This window comes from Myxocyprinus asiaticus, chromosome 19, assembly GCF_019703515.2.
Source record: "Myxocyprinus asiaticus isolate MX2 ecotype Aquarium Trade chromosome 19, UBuf_Myxa_2, whole genome shotgun sequence".
In the NCBI taxonomy this organism is placed as follows: domain Eukaryota; kingdom Metazoa; phylum Chordata; class Actinopteri; order Cypriniformes; family Catostomidae; genus Myxocyprinus; species Myxocyprinus asiaticus.
In genome coordinates, this window is record NC_059362.1 from 35,144,137 (window position 1) to 35,161,146 (window position 17,010).

Consider the following 17,010-nt stretch of genomic DNA (forward strand, 5'->3'; position numbering starts at 1 on the left):
TTAGCACATGCTTGCATGAAAATACCAAAACTTCATGGCCATGCCTATTGACTTTGTGCTTATCACTTATGGCATAGCGCTGCACTTAGCGCTAGCACTCTGAAAATAGGGCCCACATTATCACAATAAAATAATACCATCTTAAAAGTTAGTTTGGATAAAAATTAAAACTCTTTCACCATTTATTTAACCTCATGTCATTCCAAACCTGTATGACTTTTCTTTTCCACATCATGTTATGACATACCAAACTGATGTACAAACGTTGTACATTGTATGAATATGATAATGTGATAGTTGAGTGATTAGGTTAAACATACAGTTTTGCAGATGAATGGTTCTGCTTGTTTCTCTAATCGTGACTGTGTTTTCTGAATCTGAAAGTTTGCAATTTTATCGATGTTAAAATATTTTCTCTAATCTGAGTGTAATTTCTAGAGACTAAGCAAGCTATTCATGTGGTGGTTTATGTATTACTTTGTAAACTATTTTAAGAGCAATGGAAATTGCAGGGGAAAATCCTGCATCACATCTACATTCTTTCACATATCTAAGATAAAGCTCAGGCTAAAACGGTAATTTCCCATTTATGGAATGTGCTGATAAAAGAAGACACATAATAATGAGGAATCATGGTAATACAGCTGTTTCAGTCTAATAATGTTTTTTATACACAAATTGTTTCCTTTCATACCAAATCTTGGGTAGGCCTAGCCCACGTTTGTCAATCGGCCTATGCAACTTACTGAAATGTGATCTGGGATGTTTACCATTCTAAATGAAGGACTTCGCTATGCTTGAAATAAGAGAGGGGGACATCTATAAGGAGAGACTGTAGCAGGTAGTTGAATTTTGGAATACATTTCATTTTAATAACATTAACCTTCCCAATTATAGATAAATGTAATGAAGCCCACCTGCCCACATCGCACAAAAACCTTTTTATTAAAGGATCAAAATTAACTCTAAATAAATCAAACAAATTTGCTGGGAATAAAATACACAAATACTTAATGCCCTGTTTGGGCCACTGGAAGGCGCCCGGCTGAAAAACTGTTACCGGGCAGCACGCTGTCAGAGCCAAAGCTTCAGATTTAGCCCAATTAACTCCCGAGAGCTTCAAAAAGGAATTAATAATTCTGTGGAGGCAAGGCATAGATTTAGTAGTGTCAGAGGCAAATAATAAAATATCATCTGCGTAAAGCAAAAGCTTATGTGCCACACCTCCCTCCACCACCCCTGGAAAATCATCCTCATTCCTTATCGTGGCTGCTAATTGTTCCAGGGCAAGACCCTGGAAATTAATCCATTAGTTTGTACTGCCGCTACGGGGTGTCTATATAGTAACTTAATCCAACCAATAAAAGTATTTCTGAACCCATACATTTCCAAAATCTTAAAAAGATAATCCCATTCTACCATATCAAACACCTTTTTGGCGTCAAGTGAGATGGCAGTCTGATCATTTACCACTGACCACATGATATTGATGAAACGCCTAATGTTATCAGAAGAGCTATGGCCCCGAATAAACCCCACATGACCTATATGTATAAGAGATGTCATAACTTTACTTAATCGGTTGGCCAGAATTTTTGAAAATATTTTAACGTGTAGCTGGATCAGGAGAATTGGACGGTAACTCTTATATTTGCTTGGATCTTTGTCCTTTTTAAGAATCAGACTGATCCAGGTTTGTGTCATGATTGGTGGAAACTTTCCATTCTTTAATGATTCCGTATAAACTTGCCTGTAGGTAAGGCCTTAATTACCTCGCCAAGCTCCTCCAAGGTTATCTCAGAATCTAGAGATTTTTTAAAAAATTTTTTTGCTCAGCTATCAGATTAGGAAGTTCTAATGGTTCCACAAAGTTTCTAATATCCTCATCAGTAGATGATGACATGGAACTATAGAGATCAAGATAGAATTCTTTAAAAGCATTATTAATATCAATGGCTGAGGTAAATAATTCACAACCAGCAGATTTCACTGAGGGAATGGAAGAAAAAGACTTTCTCTGTTTTATATATCTAGCCAGAAGTTTTCCTGCCTTGTCCTCTGACTCAAAGTATGACTGTCTTGCCCTGAATAACCAAAACTCCACCTTCCCTGACAAAATAATGTTTTACCTGTATTTCAATCGGGTCAATTCTCTGAAGCCATCAGACGACATTCGGTGCTTCAGCTCTGCCTCTGCACTTATAATATTCCCTTCCAATTCCACGAGTTCTTGTCCTTTCGATTTTTTGTTGAATGAGGCATATTGTATGATCCGGCCCCTAAGAACCGCCTGAAGTGCCTCCCAAACCACGTCCACAGAGGATACTGAGGACCAGTTGGTCTCCATATAGACATTGATTTCAGTCTTTAACATTTGTTGGAATTCAGAATTTTGCAAAAGGGATACATTAAAGTGCCAACTATATGATTTATTTTTCTCTGTATGTGGCAACACCTCTAAACACACCAGGGTGTGATCTAAGACTAAAATGTTTCCTATTGAGCAATCCACAACTGATGAAATGAGGGACTATTTTAGCCAAAATAAGACTTTGTCCCTGAATTTCTGCTAAAACAATAATGAGTCTACCTAATTTATCTTTAATCTGTTTGAGACCTTTTTATAGATGTTTACTTCTCAGTGTAATGTCTCCCCTGCTCTTACTCGAGCCAGCACTGTAGAAAAGTGCCCATTCCATATCTTCCCAATTTTTTCAGCTTCCTGTGGAGAAAGATGCGTTTCTTGAAGAAAAACGATATCATATTTCTTACGCTTAAGAAGAGAAATAACCTTCCTTCTTTTTATGGGGTGCCTCAACCCATTCACATTCCACGTGGAGAGAGACAATCCATTCATATAAACATCTGACATTTTGACATATAAGAAAATAATTCATGTGTCAAAAACAGGATTATAAAGACCACATTCCAACAATAATGTAACATTCAAAACTCAAACATCCCCCAAAACAAAAGAAAGAAAAAAATTGTGCATATTAACCCCGCGCACAACAGCACCAACTGGTGTCCATCCCTCCAAACTCAAACAGTCCATGTACGCCTACGAGAACTTCCACGACACTTTGCCATCGGTTTGCTCAAATCCTGTGCTTCTATACAAGTTTTGAGAGACAAAATTACACAGCAAAAGATCATCTATAAACCAAACTCCAGCCATAGGTGGAATAAACACAAGGAGCATGTAGATTAATCCACAAAACTGTCCGAAGATAACACCACAAAATAAACTCCAGCTACTAGGCGAAACCAGCACAAAAAAAAAAAAAAAAAAAAAAGGCACACAGACTCTTCAAACAGTCAAACAAATGTTCAGTGAGCCAGTCCTCTCGGATGCAACGTGAGTTCAAACAACTGAGTTACTCACTCCAAAGACCTTGCGTGAAATATTCCACAAAATAAGCTCCAGCCGCTAGGCAGAAACAGCACAAAAAAGGCACACAGTCAAACAGTCAAGTGAATGCTTAGTGAGCCGGATCCACACATGGTTGCAAAATGAGTACAGCAAGGTAAATTATTCACTCCATCGACTTTATAAAGGACATTGCTTGCTGTGGGCATGTGAATGTTTTACGGCCATCCTTAGCATCTATTCTCAATTTGTCCGGGAATATCAGTGCAAAAGCAACCTTCCATTGATATAAAAGTTTCTTGCATTCCTTGAATTGATCGTGTTTCTCTCTTGTTGAATTTGCAAAGTCTGGGAACAAGAAAATGCTGTGGTTTTTCCAAGAAAGACAAGATCTCAGAAATTTGAAGCCGGAACCCTGTGAGCTCGCTCGATTTCCAGCTTATGGCCTGCTATGTTGAGCAAACTCGGGAAGAGTCCATCCAGAAATTTCAACATATCATCTTCCTCCCACTTTCGGGAACACCAGCGATACTGATGTTATTCTGCCGGCTACGGTTTTCCAAGTCGTCCAACTTCTCCCAGACACGCTCCAAATCCACCTTGGTCGCAGGTTAGCAGATAATTCCCTCTCCGATGACTCAAGATAATCAATCTGTTTCTCAACATCGCCCACTCTTGTATCCACCTCAGTGAATTTCGCCTCCATGGCAGTGATCGATCGATGTATCACAGCAAGATCCTCCAAGTCAGCGACGACCTTCGTAAGCATTGCCGTTATGTTCAGCATCTCTTGTCACAATTCCCACACTTCTCCAACTACGTCTGTTCTCTGGCTTGGGGCCTGTTCGGATGCATCAGCTTGAGCAAGTAAGTGTCTTTAAATAACTAAAAATCTCCAAAGCCCGAGAATTTTGAATTCTTTGTCTTCCTAGTTCAGTTATGGAACGGAGTGTATCGAATCGAATCGAATCAAATCAAATCAAATCAAATCAAATCAAATCAAATCACTTTATTGTCACACAGCCATATACACAAGTGCAATGGTGTGTGAAATTCTTGGGTGCAGTTCCGATCAACATAGCAGTCGTGACAGTGATGAGACAGTACCAATTTACAATAACATCAAATTAACACAGCACAATTTAAACATCTGATATACACATAATTACACTCAACAATATACAAATAATAACATACACTGTACAGTATACAATACGCACTATATAGATACACATTATTCAATAAAAAATAAATAAAAAAATATATAAAAAAGTATATATAGTATATATAGAATGCACAGTATTGTACTGTATTGACATTCAGGCTGTCGGTTGATAGTCAGTTGTTAAGAGAGAATATAATATAATAATATTATAATTTATGACAGTCCGGTGTGAGATATAAGAGTAAGAGTAATAAAGTGCAGTGCTGATGTATTTGATCGTGGGAGATCAAGAGTTCAGAAGTCTGATTGCTTGGGGGAAGAAGCTATCATGGAGTCGTCTGGTGCGGGTCCTGATTCTGCGATACCGCCTACCTGATGGTAGCAGTGAGAACAGCCCATGGCTCGGGTGGCTGGAGTCTCTGATGATCCTCCGAGATTTTTTCACACACCGCCTTGTATATATTTCCTGGAGGGAGGGAAGCTCACCTCCGATGATGTGTCTGGCAGTTCGCACCACCCTTTGCAGTGCTTTGCGGTTGTGGGCGGTGCTATTGCCGTACCAGGCGGAGATGCAGCCAGTCAGGATGCTCTCTACAGTGCAGGTGTAAAACTGTGTGAGGATGTGGCGGTTCATTCCAAACTTCCTCAGCCATCTCAGGAAGAAGAGGCACTGATGAGCCTTCTTCACAACAACTTCAGTGTGGATGGACCATGTGAGTTCCTCAGTGATGTGGACACCCAGGAACTTGAAGCTGCTGACTCTCTCCACTGGTGCTCCATTGATGGAGATGGGACTGTGTTCTCTGTCTTTTCTTCTGAAGTCCATCACAAGCTCCTTTGTCTTACTGACGTTGAGGGAGAGGTTGTGCTCCTGACACCAGTGTGTCAGAGTGAGCACCTCCTCTCTGTAGGCTGTTTCATCATTGTCAGTGATCAGACCTACCACCGTCGTGTCATCAGCAAACTTAATGATGGCATTGGAGCTATGTGTTGCCACACAGACATGTGTGTACAGGGAATACAGGAGTGGGCTGAGAACACAGCCCTGTGGGGCTCCAGTGTTGAGGTTCAGTGAGGAGGAGATGTTGCTGCCTATTCTAACCACCTGGCATCTGCTTGACAGGAAGTCCAGGATCCAGCTGCACAGCGAGCTGTTTAAGCTCAGAGCCCGGAGTTTCTCATCTAGCTTGGAGGGCACTATGGTGTTGAATGCTGAGCTGTAGTCTACAAACAGCATTCTCACATAAGTGTTCTTTTTTTCCAGGTGAGAGAGAGCAGTGTGTATTGTAGATGCAATGGCATCATCAGTGGAGCGGTTGTTGCGGTAAGCAAACTGCAGCAGGTCAAGAGAGAGAGGCAATACAGAGCAGATGTAATCTCTGATTAGTCTCTCAAAGCATTTGCTGATGATGGGGGTCAGAGCAACAGGACGCCAGTCATTTAAGCAAGTTATTTTTGATTGTTTTTGGAACAGGCACAATGGTGGATGTTTTAAAGCATGTGGGGACTACAGACAAAGAGAGGGAAAGGTTGAAAATGTCCGTAAAAACACCAGCCAGCTGGTTTGCGCATGCTCTGATGACGCGATGAATGCTAGAATGCCGTCTGGGCCCGTGGCTTTGCGAATATTCACCCGTCTGAAGGATCGGGTTACATCTGCTACAGAGACGGAGAGTGAATTAACCTCTGTAGCTTCAGCCGCAAGAGCTCTCTCCGCGAGGGTGGTGTTATTTCCCTCGAAACGAGCATAAAAACTATTTAGCTCATCCGGGAGAGAGGCAGCGGTGTTCATGGCGGAGTTTTTATTCCCTTTAAAGTCCGTGATGATGTTAATTCCCTGCCACATGCTTCTAGAGTTGGTGGTGTTAAACTGTCCTTCAATCTTGCTCCTGAAGTAGCGTTTTGCGGTTCTGGTTTTTCGGTGGGCATAACTGGCTTGTTTATACTCCTCCGCTTTCCCGGAATTAAAAGCGGAGGTCCGCACATTAAGTGCCGCGTGAACATCGCTATTAATCCAAGGTTTCTGATTCGGATAGATCCGTATTGTTCTGGTTGGAACCATGTCCTCTACACACGTTCTGATGAAACACATTACGCTATCAGCGTAAAGCTCGATGTCGTCATCAGAGGCGAACCGGAACATCTCCCAGTCCGTGTGATCAAAACAGTCTTGTAGCGTAGAATCTGATTGGTCCGACCAGCACTGGATCGTTCTGAGGGTGGGTGCTTCCTGTTTCAGTTTCTGCCTGTAAGCGGGCAGAAGCAGAATGGAAGAGTGGTCCGATTTGCCAAATGGTGGGATTTGTAGCCATCCCGGAAGGGAGAGTAGCAATGGTCCAAAACCCGGTCCCCTCATGTGTTGAAACTAATGTGCTGATGGTATTTTGGTGCGAATAAACTGGCTTTATTAAAGTCCCCGGTCACAATGCTCACTTATACTCCCATACAGTTCCTTGAGTGCCCGGTCTGTGTCAGCTTGTGGTGGGATGTACACAGCTGTGATAATGACCAATGTGAATTCCCTCGGTAGCCAGAATGGTCGACACAGAAGCATAAGAAATTCCAGATCAGGAGAGCAGAAAGACTTGATAGAATGTACGTTCCTCTGATCACACCAGGATTTGTTGATCATAAAACATACACCACCTCCTCTGCTTTTACCTGAGAGGTCTTTCGCTCTGTCCGCTCGGTGCACGGAGAACCCCGCGGGTTCAATGGCTAAGTCTGGAATCTCCGCAGACATCCAAGTTTCCGTAAGGCAGATAATGCAGCAGTCCCTTGTATCTCGTTGGAAAGAGATCCACGCTTTCAGCTCGCAGAGCTTGTTATCCAGAGACTGAACATTTGCCAGTAGAATAGTGGGCAGCGGGGGTCGATTTGCATGGCGTCTTACTCTGATGAGAACGCCGGCTCTGTTTTCCCTTTTCCTTTTGCGTTTCCGCAGCCGTGCTGCCCAGACAAAGGGCTCCGCTTGCGTGTTTGTAAACAGCGGGTCAGCATTGAGGAATGTGAAGTCCGGTTTACGGTGTGAAATTGCTGAACCAATGACCAAAAGTGTTTGTCTGTCGTAGACAATAAGGCAGACAACATCCAAGACAAAAAACATAAGAATTGTGAACAAAACAAACAAAACACTACTATGTTGTTTCGGAGCTCGCAACACAGCAGCCATACTCTGCGCCATCTTGAGTTCCAAGAATCTCACTGGTTAATGTCATTAAAAGTAATAAAACTAGCAAAGTGGCAGAGCTCGCCGTCCACACGTCCAATCCTCGCATGGCGTCACGTGACTCCCTACATTAAGTTCTTCTACATTTTTTGGTTTACTGAGTATTTGAGACAAATCTGGATGGTTATTAGTGAAGCTATCTTTAGTGGTCGAAAGAATAGTTCTTCCCAATCATTAACGTAGCGTAGATTGAGTGACCTTTGCTAAACACAGCATACAAGAGACAAGGTAATGATCTGAGATGTCATCGCTCATGACAGAATTTCTTTATTATATGGAGAAAATGCAATTACCTTGTTTGATTATTTATATATGTGATTTGATACACATATTTAGCCAATGTATTAAATACAATATTTTGTTTACAAGTGATACATGGAACTGCTGTTACTTGTAAAGTGTGGTACACATTTAAACATCTGTATAACATTTATTTACCCATTTGTATTGTAAGTATTAAATAAGGAAACATAATTTATTATATACAGTTAAGACCAGAGTGAACATGTTACTGTAAGATAGGACAATGTCTAGACAGTTATATTTATGACCCAACTGCAAAAGCTGGCTGCACAGAGTTGAAGTGAGGTCAAGAAAAAAAAAAAGAAAAATATTTATATATATAAATATAAATATAAATATATATATATATATATATATATATATATATATATATATATATATATATATATATATATATATTAGTATATATGAAAACAGAATTTTTGCTTTGTTTTATAATTGTTGCATTTTAAGTATGCATTTAAAAATACACAAAATGTAACATTACTAAAAAGTAGAAAATACAGAGACAGAAAGTAGTACTGTACCTGCAATGAATTGAGAATTGCAAACACTACATGAATGCCAAAGACAGGTGACACCATGCCAAATCCCCATGTTAGACCAAATATATCTTAAAAATAAAGGTTATAATTACATTTACATTTAAATTTGTTTCATTTGGCAGATGCTTTTTTCCAAAGCGAATAGAACCAATTAAAACCAAAAAAGGTTCTTCAGCTGGATGAGCTTCAACAGGTTTAAACAACTTTACAACTGAAATAATACACTCAATTTATCAGAGGAATTAATGTGAGTGCTTTAATATTATTATAAGCTTTCAATGTATGCCTTTAAACCCTCCAAAGAAATTGGCCTAAATGTTTTTTTATTTTATTTTTTTAAGAGAGACGAGTCAAAATTATTTTTTGTGGTAATCAATATTATGCCACAAATGCTGTTGATTGATCTTAACTTGTATTGAACACATAATATTCCTTTAAAGGCAGAAAAGTGAAGATTATCATTTTATAAAAAACACTTACATTAAATCTTTTGTTAAAACGTGTGTATTATTTAAGATGTAAAATTTTACATCGTTGTTTTTGTGGGATTACAGATTACAGGGGAGTACAGGCAACAAAGTGTAAAACTGGATATACATTTAAACAGAAAAGGTTAGTAAGCAATTTTATCACACTAAAATCATGTTAACTCTCATATTTTTTTAATCTTGTGGTTATATATTTACAGTTTTTGGATTGTTCCCATTCACCTCCATTGTGATTTTTGCTTTTTTAAAAGGAAGGACAGCTCAAAATGAATTTTTGTTGTAATCAACATGGTCACAAATGCTGTTGATTGAGCTCAATTTGTTTTGAACCCAGAATATTACTCTAAGATGCACTCGCATTCAGCATCATTAAAACTGCACACAAAGAAAGGACATACATGTAAATTCATCTGCAGTGGAGTGCCATGTTGCATGTACAACATGCAATCAAAATTATTCAACCCCCCTGACCAGCAATATATTCTGGTGATGTGAATTAAAATACATCAACTAAAACCTCAGTAAACAAAGTAAGTTTTTAATACACATTTGAGTGATTTTGAAAACAAAGAGTTCAGTTTACCCAAATTTTAAAATAAAAAAATAGCTAGTTCTCTCCACAAATGTCATGTCAAAAATATTCATCCCCCAAAGTCAATCATTTGTGGAGCATCCTTTATCCTTAATAACAGTAAATAAATTTTTCAGGTAAGTGTTCTCAGGCTTCGGACACCTCTCTATTAGAATTTTTACATATTTCTCATGAGCAAAAGCTTCCAGCTCATTGACATTCTTTGATTTCTGTGCTGCCACTGCTTCCTTGAAATCCCAGCAAAGGTTTGCAATGGGATTTTAATGATGGACTGAAAGGGCCATTTAAGGACATTCCACAACCTATCCATGAACCAGATTTTGGACAACTTGGATATATCCTTGGTGTTATTGTCTTGCTAGAAAGTCCAGTGATCACTGAGCTTCAATTTACACACCGAAGGCATCACATTTTTCATGCCATAATGGCCTGATACCTGAAAGAATCCATTGTGTCAGTCACATAGTCAGGATAGCCATTTCCTGCAGCCACAAAACACCCCCACAACAGGACTGACCCATCTCCGTGCTTGACTGTGGAGATGGTGTCATTCTTGTCATCACCTTGTCATCTTACTCCAGACATACAGCTGACCCAAGGGTCTAAAACTCATTTTCAATTTAGTACCATACATCTATAAAACCTTCTTCCAGGACTCCGCAGGTCATTCCTAATTACTTCTTGAATATTCAAGTCAACATTTCCCTTGATGAAGTTTTGCTTTCTTCCACACCCCAAGAAGTTTGCTTTTGTACCATATTTAAAACATTTATGAATGGTGCTGCCAACTTGTCTATTGGAAATTGAAGTGCCTTGGAAATGTACTTTTAGCCATGACCTTTCTTGTGTAATGAAATAATCTCCTCTATTAGCTTTTGAGACAGCTTATTTTTAATTGCATTTTTTGCATAGAAATACATTTTTGCTTACAGCGCTAAATGTTAAAACTTAAATAAGTGCCATTGCAGATTGATGACTTAATTTTGTTTTAGAACAAGTACTTGTGCAACCTTACATATTTAAGAAACAGCTACATGCAATAGGGGTTGAATAATTATGACATGGCTGTATTTAAAAAAAAAAAAAAACCTGCTATTTAGAAATATTAGGTTATATATTCACACTGTGACTTTGAAAGTGTCACTCAACTGATAGATAGATGTAAAGTTTAAAAATTCTGGGTCATCAGAAAAGCTTACCTTTGTAAATCCTTACTGTCTTGTAGGGGTTGAATAATTTTGATTGCAACTGTATATTGTTGTCTGAAAATCATATCAAATATTACATTTTTCACTTGTGGCATTGTTTAATGAAATAACATTTTTATCTAAACAACATCAAACTACTTAATTATTTGAATAATATGTATGGGTAGAGAATCAGTACTGTGGATGTTAAAAGATGCAGCAGCCCATCTTTGCAGCTAAACCGGAATAAAATAGAAATGTAAACAATTATGTGCTATAAAAAACAAAGGTTTACAATGTATTATAAACAAATTTACCTAAGACAAGGGAAACCACATCCCAAACAAAATTATTCATATTATTTTCCCTTAAAAAGCATGAGCTGACATTGCTTTGTGGTTTTGTTTGCAGTAATAAATGTCTTATTACTAAAAACAGAAAGTTCATCATTTAAATGTGCCTTTGTTAGGTGCAAGACATTTCAATCTTACATAGATAAGCAGGATGGAGAATCCTAACAGGTAATTTAATGTTGTCTGTGTATCTGAAAAATGAAATTAGTGAAATAAGTCATTTTTGAAACAATAATTTTCAGGCAAACTACATGATCTGACATTATAAAATATCTAAATTGCCTTGTCTAGCGGTCTTTGAACATAATTCACATAATTAAAGGCCTAAACAACTCATGATTCATGTGTGTTACTATAATGTTACTATCCTGGTACATCTGTGCTGAATCTGGGTCAAAAAAATATTTTGAGCCAAATGGTCCTTCTGCTCCTTTTGATACAGTGCATAAGGATTTTTAGATTGAAAATGTATGATTTTCCTGTATAATTAATGGTGAAAGTTTTACATTATGTTTAACAAGAGAGTACATGTACTTTTTACAGTACATTATTGTTAAAATTACAGTAAGAAACAGTAATCGGGCATTCCCACAATTCCCTGCGGGACCCATTACATTTCATTATATTTTATGGGAATAGTTATGTTTCTTCTTATTTTTAATATCAGTTATGTACATTGGGGTGTTCTGTTTTATATTTGATGTAGTTTAGTTAATGTTTACTGCATTCTTTTAATTTCACATGTGTTACCCTGTGTCACAATTCACTGTGTTTTGCCCTGTCATCTGTTCCCCCTGGACTACACTTCCCATAATCCCCTGCCCTGATCACTTCCAGCTGTTCCCTATTGTCTCACCTGTGTTTCATTTAGTCATTAGTCTTTGTGTATATAAATGCCCTGTTGTTTGCTTGTTGGTTGTCAGTTGTTGTAAATGTATATGTATTTTGACCTCCTGTTTATCGACCAGTTCCAATCGTTGATGTTTCCTTTTGTTCCTGTGTTTTCCCCTTGTGGTTGTTTTCTTTGTTCCTGTGTTTACCCTGTTATTTTGTACTTTGTTTATTTATTATTAAAATTTGCCGCACCTAGATCCAGCCTCCCGTGACCTCCTTCCTCACGTTACACCCTTTTGGTGTTTAGTGTTTGTGTGTGACATTGAGCACTGTCTCTACATGTTTATTGGTCATTGCTCCTGGAAGAGCCACTACTGGTGAACTTCATGTCACCATGTGCTCTTCTGTAGTTACTATGGTGATTACCTTATAAAGTAAAAAGCAGATTTTTACAGTTTCAGAAGGCTTTTTTTTTTTTTTTTTTTACAGTGCCATCGTGGTCATGTAAATTACAACAGTTTTAAACTTTAAAATGTACAGGTTGTTCTGTAAAATTGTTTACATTTTTACTGGGTTTTTTACATAATTATTCTGGCAACCACAGCTGCCAGTTTTTTTTTTTTTTTTTTTTTGTAAAAATAACAGGATTTTTTTTTACAGTATGTCTATACTAGATCTTAAAGCACTGGTAAAACATTGGTAATCATGACATAACTATTTAAAAACACAAAGTGAAGTCATCATTTTTATTTGTATAGTGCTTTTTACAAAACACATTGTTTCAAAGCAGCTTTACAGAAAATCATGCATTAACAGAAAATGAAACTGTAATATCTATTAAGTCTTAAAGTGATGATTGTAAATTACACTACCAGTCAAAAGGTTTGAAACACTTGACTGAAATGTTTCTCATGATCTTAAATATCTTTTGATCTGAAGGCGTATGCTTAATTGTTTGAAATGAGTTTTGTAGACAAAAATATAATTGTGCCACCATATTAATTTATTTCATTATAAAACTAAAATATAATAAAATGTAATAGAAAATAAATAAAAAAAGTTTTTGAAATTGATGACTTGGACCAAATAATAAAGAAAAGCAGCCAATAAGTGCCCAACATAGAAGGAAACTCCTTCAATACTGTTTAAAAAGCATCCCAGGGTGATACCTCAAGAAGTTGGTTGAGAAAATGTCAAGAGTACATGTCTGCAAATTCTAGGCAAAGGGTGACTACTTTGAAGATGCTAAAATATAACACAGTTTTGATTTATTTTGGATTTTGTTTAGTCACAACATAATTGCCATAGTTCCATTTATGTTATTCCATAGTTTTGATGACTTTACTATTATTTTAAAATGTGAAAAAAAAAAAAAAAAAAAAGTGTTTCAAAACGTTTGACCGGTAGTGTATGTATAAGATTAATTGAATAATAATTGTATTTAGAACCCCAGTGAGCAAGCCGAAGGTGACTGTGGCAAGGGACACAAAACTCTATAAGATGTTGGTTAATGGAGAAAAATAACCTTGGGAGAAACCAGGCTCACTGTGGGGGCCAGTTCCTCTCTGGCTAAACAGCATAAATATAATGGCAATATTATTTGTGTGCAATGCAAGTCATGGTTTAAAATTAGTAAACTAAGTAAGTGTTAAGGGCCAGTGTTTAAACATAGATTTTGTTTGAACTGTAAGATTAATGACTAATGTATTTGAAGTTCACATAAATGCATTGTCCTTTGTTAGTTGGCTGATGAAGGCTTTTGTTGGCAATTAATTGATAGCCTATGTATTCCATTTTAAGAGTGTAGTCCATCATTAGACCAAGGTGATGCAGGCTGAGATCTTTCCATTAAAAGTACAAATGGCTTAAGACATATGCTTTGAAAGTACTGCAGGATTTGTAGCAAAAAATAATAGTAGTGGAACCAAAAATAATGTACCATTTATTGTACCGACGCTTACCATGTTTCTCTTTCAAATAGTTAAAATCACTTCACCAGATTTCTTCAGATCATGAGACAATTGTGTGGCTCATCCAGACACTGGGTCTGTCAATCAAGAAATTTATTAAAGTCACAATTGATATCAAAATCCAAGGGCTTCTGCTGTCATACATAGAAAAGACAGACACAATGTAATAAACCCAAGATGATCTGATCATGATATAATAAAAAGGTGGGGGAAAGTTGACAGTTATTTTACTATTATCAGTTTAGTTATCGTTCGGGAATGAAATTGTTTAAATTTAAATTTAAATTCCTCGTTTGTATTAGTAACACACATGGGACAGCTTCAAACAAGTCAAGCATTAGCAGTTGACTTCTTAATTGCAGGACATGCATCACCATTTCAGCCAAAGTTTTAAAAGTATGCACAGTACAACACATGCCAATTGAGTGGAAAGTGAATTTCTATAATTCTACGAATGTGCTTCAAAAATTAGCTCTCAGCATATACATTTCCAAAATTAAGAAAAGGAACAAATTGATTTGTCAGTCTCACCTTGTCCTGGAAAAACATAACTTCCCTGTGGTGACACTGGTAATCTGCTATCTAGTTTCATTGTGACCAAGAATTAGTTCTCTTGTCAGATGAACCAATGAAAAAATCTTAAGTTAATTTATCTTTCCACACATTATAAACATTAATGTGACTCTCTATTATTTCCTCCAGGAATTTAATGTTTATGGTATGTGATAATAAAAAAGACAGATAATAATAAGGAATCATGGTAATCCAGTTGTTTCTGTCAGTATACTGATGTGTTTGTCGACTCAACTTGTTTGCTTTTGCAGCATACATGTGTACATCACATAATCCCTTATTTACACAGTATGAAAAATAATCGATGACTACACAGAATTAAAATAATTTAAATTTTTGAGTAGCCTATTGGAAATGAAGTGTTTTGGTATACATTCCAACACAATTAAAGGAATAGTCCAGATTAAATACAGCTTTAGTCTTGCTAACAGTGTATGGCATAATGGTGACCCAGAGAAATTGACTCATTCCCTCAGTTTATAAAAAGGAATGACATGTACAAAGAAGTGCACTTATTGTTCAATGGAAGACTATGGGGCAAGTGTACTAGAGGGATTAAAGCAGAAATGTGATGCTCGTATTTTTCATATTATTGATAATATGAAATTGTCATATAAATCATCTTTTTGTGCTGGTCCTGGATAAACTTCTGTTTATGTATGTAGACTCCGTAACTGTGAGTGAAATTTGCTTCATGTAAACAGTGCTTTATGAATTGTTTCCTTGCATCCTTTTCTGATATTCTTGTATGAATATCATGTGAAATTTGCCAGGTTTACATGCAAAAGGTGCAAATGTTACAACTCATAACACACAAGCTCAAAGAAATGTAAAAATGAATTAGATATTATGGCGTTCATACTGGAAGGACTTAAGATAATGGAAACATGATGTAGATTACCATTACTGTCAGACTTTTGGAATTTTGCAGCTATACCAAAGGTTAAAATACAAGAGACTACAAAGAGAAAAGTCTACAATGTCATGTTTAAGAAAACTACTACCAAGTAAACTATAAATGAAGAGGCATTCCATTATTGATGAAGTAGTAATATGTCAAAATTTATTGTGATTTTAGTTTTTATTATATATATATATATATAATCTAGACACCATAGATTAGTGCAACAGAATAGATTTAATGACCAACTGGACAGCAAAGCCGTATCTATTTAAAACAGCTAATAGAAAAGTGAATTTCAACAAAGCTGTGCAACTACTCTAGACCCATATCACTGATTTTTCTGTTATAAATGATGGTATGGCATTATTATAAAATGTATCAATAAAACATAAAATCAGCAGACAGATGACCCCATTTCTTTCAGAATTATAAGAAATCAGTGACAAAAAGTGCAGTTTACATATATTTGCACTGGAGGAAACACTTTTGGGAAAGAATTTTATAAGTAGTTAATAAAGTTGATTAAGCACTCATAAAAGTATCTGAGGCACTGTAGTTGTTTGATGATGTAGCTGCTGATGAGGAAGCGCTGGCATCAGATATGTTGTACACATCTGAAAATAATTATTTGCATGTTACTCAAGGTTTTCTTGACTGATGTCAATAATGGTGGCATAATGAATGTATTTTGACTATATATAATGATCATTTACTTACGTCTCCTCCTTATTCTATTAAAGAAACCCAGTCCACTTGATGATGGTCCTGCAGTAGTGCTCTGTAATTTACATATTTAAGAAGTTAACTAAGTACATTTATAATCTGGCAGCATAACTGTCAGATTAAAAGCTCATAGCACTAATATTGAGCTCATGGGTGAGGTGCATTGTTCTATTGACATTTACCCTGGTGCGGTTAGAGCTAAGGTTCCTCAGTGACAGCTTTCCTGCCAGTGACTCACGAATCTGCAACATTCAAAATGGTTTATAGCAAAGTTAACATGTAGAAATGTGCTCAAAGCCTAATTTTTATAAATCAGAAACCATATGCAACTTTTATTATTACAAAGTAAAATCACGTATCAAATTTCATAATATAGTGTTTTTTTGTGTGTGTGTGTGTGAATAGGGTGTTTTAGCAGAGGCAAAGGAGTACAAATTATTTAAACTATTGGTGTAGCACTGTGTGATCAAACACATAATGTATATTCTCTAATGTATAAGTTTGTTAAAACCAGAGCAGTTTGTCAAACTGCAAATAACAAAAATCAATTCATACCTTGCTGTCTAAAAGTGTTCCAAACACCAAAATGAAGAATCCCTGTAGAAGTGTAACAGATATACAAGGAAAATATTACTTATAATACTGTTTAATTTCATATAAAATATTGGCAATATATATTTTTTCATTTTAATGTTTGTATTGTGTTACAATTGCTGCATTAAAAAACATTAAAAAAAGCACACAAAATGTAACATTACTATAAAGTAAAAGATA

At 36.6% G+C, this 17,010-nt stretch overlaps 1 protein-coding gene across 50 annotated transcripts in view; it reads right to left on the reverse strand.

Annotated features, from left to right (window-relative positions):
• Positions 1 to 15,655: 15,655 nt before the first annotated feature.
• The window catches only part of adgrf6 (adhesion G protein-coupled receptor F6), a 47,487-nt gene continuing 46,132 nt past the window's right edge, over positions 15,656 to 17,010 (reverse strand). For all 50 annotated transcript variants that reach the window (XM_051644548.1, XM_051644550.1, XM_051644551.1 and 47 more), the window contains 4 exons: positions 16,792 to 16,833; positions 16,419 to 16,478; positions 16,231 to 16,291; positions 15,656 to 16,127 (listed from right to left, as the gene is read on the reverse strand). In XM_051644548.1, the coding sequence (XP_051500508.1) occupies positions 16,036 to 16,127; positions 16,231 to 16,291; positions 16,419 to 16,478; positions 16,792 to 16,833 (255 nt within the window). In that variant the 3' untranslated portion in view covers positions 15,656 to 16,035. The remainder of the gene's footprint in view (positions 16,128 to 16,230; positions 16,292 to 16,418; positions 16,479 to 16,791; positions 16,834 to 17,010) is intronic.